At 43.1% G+C, this 7,795-nt stretch overlaps 1 protein-coding gene across 1 annotated transcript; it reads right to left on the reverse strand.

The window, feature by feature from the left end:
• Window positions 1-484: 484 nt before the first annotated feature.
• Window positions 485-6,575, reverse strand: LOC123756726 (mucin-22). Its single transcript, XM_045739999.2, has 4 exons — window positions 6,467-6,575; window positions 3,982-4,808; window positions 3,154-3,281; window positions 485-1,939 (listed from the first exon to the last, which is right to left on the reverse strand). The coding sequence occupies exons 2-4, from the start codon at window positions 4,029-4,031 to the stop codon at window positions 1,185-1,187; spliced, it is 933 nt and encodes a 310-aa protein (XP_045595955.2). The 5' UTR covers window positions 4,032-4,808; window positions 6,467-6,575; the 3' UTR covers window positions 485-1,184.
• Between the last annotated feature and the right edge of the window lie 1,220 nt (window positions 6,576-7,795).

The following is a 7,795-nucleotide window of genomic DNA, read 5'->3' on the forward strand; positions in this document are numbered from 1 at the left end:
ACCTTACTGAACCGCAGCTAGCTAATGTGATTGATGATTGTTATGAACGGACGAGTGCCTCCATCGGGCCTTGAGTTCCGGGTCCTCATGAACGGACGAGTGCGTCCATGGGGCCTTGAGTCACCTGGGTCCCCATGAACGGACGAGTGCGTTCATCGGGCCTTGAGTCCTGGGTCCCCATGAACGGACGAGTGCGTTCATCGGGCCTGGAGTCCCGGGCCCCCGTGAACGGACGAGTGCGTTCATCGGGCCTGGAGTCCTGGGTCCCCGTGAACGGACGAGTGCGTTCATCGGGCCTGGAGTCCCGGGTCCCCGTGAACGGACGAGTGCGTTCATGGGGGACTTGAATTTGTTGTTGCCTCCCGGCGGAGGCGGCTAGTTTATTGTGCACCTGATACTCATCCTGTGAGCGGTAGCGCAAAAAGCATTACAGAGGGCACAAGAGGTCTTTATCAGACCTCAACTTAGGTTATTATATAAACAATTTCATCTATCCTTCACACCTTATAATTACAATGTCAGCTAGTTACAGAGAATGTTATATTTCAAGAGTTATATATTTAAAGTAAATCAATATACATACATGGTAGGTCTTATCGTTAATACATAATTGTTTGAGCAATGGAGATATTACAGTCATAGGGGAGCTGCTGTTTATTATTAGTTTTTACAATACACTACTTGTTTCTTAATCTCATATGTCGTTTATCTACTGAACGTGAAATATGGATACAGTGCAAGGATTTCAGGCATTTTATCCTTAGTAATAAGATAGGTTGACATATCATACAGTTTGAGCTTAGATTTATCTCTAAATGGCTCAATTTTACTACAATCCAAGATATAGTGTTCGAGTGTGTGTCCCGGTCTTTGTCCACACACTTTACACTTTACTTCATCTAGATCCCTATACAAGACTTGGGTCACTAGGGTCCTTGGATGTAAAATGTGCGATAGAACTTTAGACCGATTCCTAGCTTGATGCTAACCGTTGGCTTGTCGTGGGACCACTGCTGGGCGTAATGCTGCTGCTGGGAGCAGTGTCGCCGGAAGTAGTGTCGCTGGGAGTAGTGCTGCTGGAAGTAGTGAACAAATCCACAAGGGCCGTGACGAGGATTCGAACCTGCGTCCGGGAGCATCCCAGACACTGCCTTAAACGACTGAGCTACGACAGGGTAAAAGGATTAAGGCTGTGTGTGTCTGGGAGTAATGTTGCTGGAAGCAGTGCTGCTGGGAGTAGTGTCGCTGGAAGCAGTGCTGCTGGGAGTAGTGCTGTTGGGTGCAGTGCTGCTGGGAGTAGTGTCGCTGGAAGCAGTGCTGCTGGGAGTAGTGCTGTTGGGTGCAGTGCTGCTGGGAGTAGTGTCGCTGGAAGCAGTGCTGCTGGGAGTAGTGCTGTTGGGTGCAGTGCTGCTGGGAGTAGTGTCGCTGGAAGCAGTGCTGCTGGGAGTAGTGCTGTTGGGTGCAGTGCTGCTGGGAGTAGTGTCGCTGGAAGCAGTGCTGCTGGGAGTAGTGCTGTTGGGTGCAGTGCTGCTGGGAGTAGTGTCGCTGGAAGCAGTGCTGCTGGGAGTAGTGTCGCTGGAAACAGTGCTGCTGGGAGTAGTGTCGCTGGAAGCAGTGCTGCTGGGAGTAGTGTCGCTGGAAGCAGTGCTGCTGGGAGTAGTAGTGCTGCTGGAAGCAGTGCTGCTGGGAGTAGTGCTGTTTGGTGCAGTGCTGCTGGGAGTAGTGCTGCTGGGAGTAGTGCTGCTGGGAGCAGTGCTGCTGGGAGTAGTGCTGCTGGGAGTAGTGCTGCTGGGAGTAGTGCTGCTGGGAGTAGTGGGACTGCAGCTGCTCGTCATAATGGTGGTGGTAGTAGCGGGGGTCGAGGTGCTGCTCAAGACCTGAGCCTCACACACACGCAGGTCGTCAGTCAACTTCTGGATCGTTTGAGCGTCATCACCAGCTGCCAAATCAAGGGATAAACAAATATTAACATGATGGCTGTGGCGATTATGATGCCACTCTGGTGACGCTTGACAACTTTAATTTGTTTTGGCTTTATATACACACAGGCTCAAATGCCCCACATGTAATACCACTTCGGCTGAACGGTAGAGCGATGGTCTTGCTTCATGCAGGTCGGCGTTCAATCCCCGACCGTCCAAGTGGTTGGCCACCATTCCTTCCCCCCGTCCCATCCCAAATCCTTACCCTGACCCTATCCTAGTACTATATATTCGTAAGGACTTGGCGCTTTCCCCTGATAATTCCCTTCCCTTGACTATCACTGCTTGTCTCGTTTCAATTCGTTTATGGGGGGGGGGGTAATGCGCCGGAACCCTCCCCCCCCCAAAGTGTTAGGCTTCCAATTGTGGCAGTAGCCTTAATATCATAGCTTAGTTAATTTTTCTAACTCATTTGATACATAAATATGTCAATGTCAATTTACGTAAAGATTAAATTCACACTGCACAAACGAGTTATGGAAAGATTGTACATTGCTAAGCTATAATTTGTATTTAATAATTGTAGTTATTATTAAATAATAATTAATAAAATTATTGTCCCATATCTATGTAAGTTGTTTCCTTTCAAAAGCCCAGAAATGTAGCCTCTTACTAGGCCCCATATATAGCAGCCTCAGAACGTTATTACTGTAGACTGAAGATGTAGTCTCTCCCGTATAGTTCACACTTAATCATAGTCTCCAAATGTAGCTCCTAGTTTACCCTTCATATAGACAGCTTAAAGTCCCCCCAACACTCCTCCCTGGTTGCCCCCCCAACCACAAAAAATAAGTTTCTAAAATGGTTTATAATAGCACCGAAAAATTATCCTCCTACGATATGTGTAGCCATTATAGCATCTTAGAAGTAGGCTTCTGCTTCTCCACACTACTCCCACAAATGCGAAATTTAGCCCTAAAAATTTCCATAAGCAGCCCTCAAATGTTAAAACCACTTACAGCATTTAGCTATAAACGTAGCTCACGTATAGGATTCAAATATATCCTTAGATCACTTATAAATAGCCCCAAATAAAGATATATCTTAATCCTATCAAAATGTAGCTTAGGTTAGTCCCGAAAATATAGCCGCTAATATCCTTGAAAAGCCCCTAAAAGAGCCACAAATATGTCCGCCACGATGCAAGTCCCCAGATAGTCCCTGCACTCACCCTTAGCTCGGAGGGTCGCCACGCCAATGATGAAGCCTAAGAGCGCCAGAACCAGTGCCGCGGTGGACACCAGCAGCGCCTTCTCCAGGGAGGTCCTCGTCCGCCAGTAGTTCACCAGCCCGCTGCCCCTGAGGTGACGCGCACGCGTCCAGAGACTTGATTAATCGGTATTAAATATATTTTTCTTTACTGACTTTTAATACAAAACCAGAAGCATATTCTAGATTTCATTCTCGGAAAATACATTGAGATGAATTGATGAATTGTACTTCCTTAAATTAGGGTCTCCTGTACTTGCTTTTAATACATCCCAGTAGTACACTCTGGTTTGTTCTCGACGCACAATCGAGAATTCCGGGTTCGAATCCCGGACAGGACAGAAATAGTTGGCCACATTTCCTTTCATCTAACGCATCTGTTCACCTAGCAGTAAGTAAGTACTCAGGAGTTAGTCAGCTTGTTGAGGGGTTGCATCCTGAGCGGGGCCAGTAATTCGGCCTGTGTGTGGGGGGGGGTATGGGGGGGGGCCATAAAAGCCAAAAGGTGTATGAATACTCTGGCTTCCTGTCCCGTGACGCAATGAATTATTAATGAATTATATTTATATATTATTGCAAGGTGTTCCCCAATTTTCAGGTTTAACATGATTTGTAAGACATAAACGATATTTGTAAATTACTTGGAGCCAACAAATATATATATTTTTTTTATTTATTTAATAACCCTTAACTTAGTTGCATCTCTTAAAAATGTACATATCTGCTCCACCCTGATACTTGCCTTAACAATAAGAGCTTTACTCCTTTCACTCTCCTCTGCTTGTCTCACCTTCTGCCACTGATGAGTTCTATACTGTCGCTTATTTCCATCGACATCATGTCGGCAGATGAGGCTCAGGCGGCCCCCTTCCCCTGGTCCCTGGCTCGATCTCCTCCGGTCCCTGGCTTGATCTCCTCCGGTCCCTGGCTTGTTTCCAATCAAGTTTTAACACATTTCGTCACTAGTTTCTCTTGCGATGAATATTCTTAACTTTGTCACTTTTCACACTTTGTAAGTTTTAATATATTGATATTTGATTAACTTCCAGCTGCCTTCATCACTTTCTTTAACTACATTCCTGTACATTTCCTTAATTCTTGTCATTAGTCTTTTATTTTGTCACGGTAACAGACTTCGTCACATATATTGGCCTACTGGCACTGTCTTTATAGACTATATTACCACAGGTCATTTTCATCACCGATTGTCACTGTCGTCGACTTTTTGACACATTTTTTGTTTACTTGCTGACCCATTTTTCATAATTAACCTTCCGTCTTCTTCAATTAGCTCTCAGACACTCGCTTCCAGTTGATTTACTTACTTTTCAGTTCTCTTCATTTCCAGTTAAATTCCCATCTATCTTAAAGTTTCTTTAACTTCTGTTTCATCCCCTACTTTTCGGCCACTTTTCCTCGTTTTACGCGCCTGAGCACTTCTCTTGGTGGCATTCGTGTAACTTTTTCACCTTATGCGACCTCTCGCTTCTCGACGGCCTGAGCAAGGAGCTAAACTTGCTTATCCTTTAAATAAATAAGAGCTTCGCGGTGCTAGAATCTTTCGGCTTGGTGCCTTTTATCATACTTGTACTTGCTTTGTCTTCAGACTTCCCTCAGCTGAAAATATAAATAAATGTAACGATAATGTAGATTTTTTTTCGTTACATACATATTTTTTTATGTTATACTTTAGTTGAGTCTGATATTTAAATTTGTCAATTGTTTCAATATTTTATTCTGCTTATTTGCTTTTATAGTTTTTAGAACATTTTTTGTTGTTGTATCCACTCTGATAGTAAGTCATTATTAAAGGAAGTCTCAAAACCAGGAAGGCTATGTAGCACCTCCAAATGTGCGGAGTAATCAGAGAGGCGCTAAATATCACAAAGGATGCCAATGCGAGAACAGAAACACATAAGACGAACAATATCAAAAGTATCTGATTCACAAAGAATTCTATCGAGGGACAATTGACCGCGAGGGACGGTCGGAAAACAAGACATGCTTGTCCTGGAAGTCAGGACATTCAACAAGAATGTGCATGACTGTAAGAGGAACAATGCATTTTGGACAATAAGGAGCAGGGCGGCGCTCCATTAAGTGACCGTGAGTTGAACGTGTATGGCCAATACGTAACCTAGCCAGAGCCGTTTCCCACCGCCGGTTACGGTAGTAGGAGGTAGGCCACGGAGACACAGAACTGTCAGTCCGTCGAGATTGGGTTCAGCAACGAAATGAGGATTGACAATAAAAGGATCCCCTCGCTCGAGACGTTGGGTACTACAGTTCTACGGGTGAGAGAGTATGCCTCCCCAAACACCCGGGCATCAAAACAGAATTAGTCCGAAAGAATAGTCAAGACTGGCAAAAGGTCAGCAGGAAATGACAATTAGAAAAGAGAAGAGGGGGATAGAAAAATGAAACACAAAGAAAAAAAAAAAAAAAAAAAAGAGTTCTGGCAAAATTGGTAAAGAGAGCAGCAGGAGCATAAGGCTTCAAAAGGACAGAGGACTGACCCATGGAGCATCACACTCCGGCAGCCGCCCATCAAACCCCCTCACGACAACAACGAGCCAGAAAGGGAGGGGCCACTCTTTGATAACTACAGTAATTTCAAAGATTGAAAGTTCGTGAGGTATATCTAATTTGGATGCTTTTGTCGTCCTTGCTGTACACAAAGGACACTAACAAGACACGGTAGGAAACTCGGCATCTTTGTTATTGTCGTTGATTTCTGGACCACAACGGCACTAGTGCCGGATGTACCCCAGCGTTCCATGACATATGCACTTACATATGTAAGTGCACATACATATGTATCTCCACTGCTCATATATCATAAGAGGGATGGGAGTGGGGGTGAAGAGTTAAGTGCACATTGATCATATTAAAGAGGATGTACATGAAATGATAGATGCCCTCGAAATTATACCAGCTTTGTGAAATCTACATTTAGCAATATAGGTAGATTTCAGGGCTTGTAGGTATGCTCAGTTTATGATTATCCTGGCATTTAAAAAATAAATTAAGTTTCTTTTGTACCATTAGTCAAAATTATATCAAAGATGTACTGAACTGTGCTGGAATTGGTTGCACCACTTTTACTCATTGCAATTTATTACCATTAAGGTGCTCTCTCATGATCGCTACTGTACCCCAATAGTGTTTACATATAACTCTGTACTTATAATACCAAAAAACAGATACAGTACAGTTTTCTAATACAGAATGTGTGGTAGTTTGGGTAATCAGACCAGCGATGGTCTATAACTTACTGAAGTCTCTAGTGTTGGGTCTGATGTAAAGACGTTACACAATTCTAAAGAAACTTGTGAGGAGATGTGTTGGTCACAAGGGTTACTTCACTTTTGCCTCAGGTATAGTAAGGTTAATGATAACACTATCTGTGGAGCCGTGTGGATATCATGTGACTGCACACACTTGAGATTAGCTTGTAATCAGATAAAGGTTTGAAAAAAAAGTGCTTCATTAAACTGGATACATGAGCAATCGTCAGCTTTCTCCAAGCTAATGTCTCATTCTGGTACTTGTTCTTATGTATGCATTTGCTCATGTAAATCTTTGAAGTGCTTTACAGTGTACATATAATTCAATTTAGCATTAGATTTTATATCCAACACTGAATTATAATGTAGATGTTTTTAAATTGAGATCAACAGAGGCAACACCAATGTGGCCTTGAACCCAGCAGTCAGGTTCATTCTTGACTCATAATCAGGAATTCCAGGTTCGAATCCCGGGTGGGACAGAAAAGGTTGAGTGCATTTTCTATCGCCCCTGTTCACCTAACATTCCTAGGACAGAAATGGTTGACTGCATTTCCTATTGCCCCGGTTTACTTAAATTCCTAGGTACCATGAATTAGTTTGAGCTTGGGTAGGGGAAGGGTACTTCAATATAAGCAAAACATGTATACTACACTGGGACTTAATTATTATTAAAATTATAATTATTATTATATGCTAAAAATGATGTACTACAACCAATGTTGGTTCTCTATCACTAGAGGTTAGGAGAGAGAAGTATGTGTAGGAGTACAATACAAAAACAAATGATCATTGGCACAAAAAAAGTGTCTTGGTGTGTGCAAAATCCCAAAAAGCTCTGCAGTAAAAATACTTGTCCCTGGGGGAAAAGGGCACATAAAAGCTTGATCATGAAAATAATGGAGATGCCAACATTTTCAGAACACTTCAACCCATCTGTAAAAAAAAAAAAGAAGAAAAAAAAAAAAAAAAAAAAAAAAAAAAGAGCAGTAATGCACGAGTGGCAGTAAAAATGTTCAAGAACCATGAGAATGTCTTGTGGTAACAACTGCATTTAATACAGAGAACTGCTTGGGTCATGATAGTAGACTTAGCATGGCCCGACTCCACAAACTGGACAAGATAACAGAACACTTTTGAAAGTCAAAGCCCCCCATGGCCAAATGTCCAACAAACATTACATAGACATCGGGAAAGGACATATAGTATTCCTGGACAAGATATTCGACTCCTAGGACAACCAAGGTTGAAGGATACCCTCCAACAGAACTTGATGGCCTTGAGCCCCACCACTGCGACAAAGTAGACACCACATAG

Source organism: Procambarus clarkii, chromosome 26 (genome assembly GCF_040958095.1).
Source record: "Procambarus clarkii isolate CNS0578487 chromosome 26, FALCON_Pclarkii_2.0, whole genome shotgun sequence".
In the NCBI taxonomy this organism is placed as follows: domain Eukaryota; kingdom Metazoa; phylum Arthropoda; class Malacostraca; order Decapoda; family Cambaridae; genus Procambarus; species Procambarus clarkii.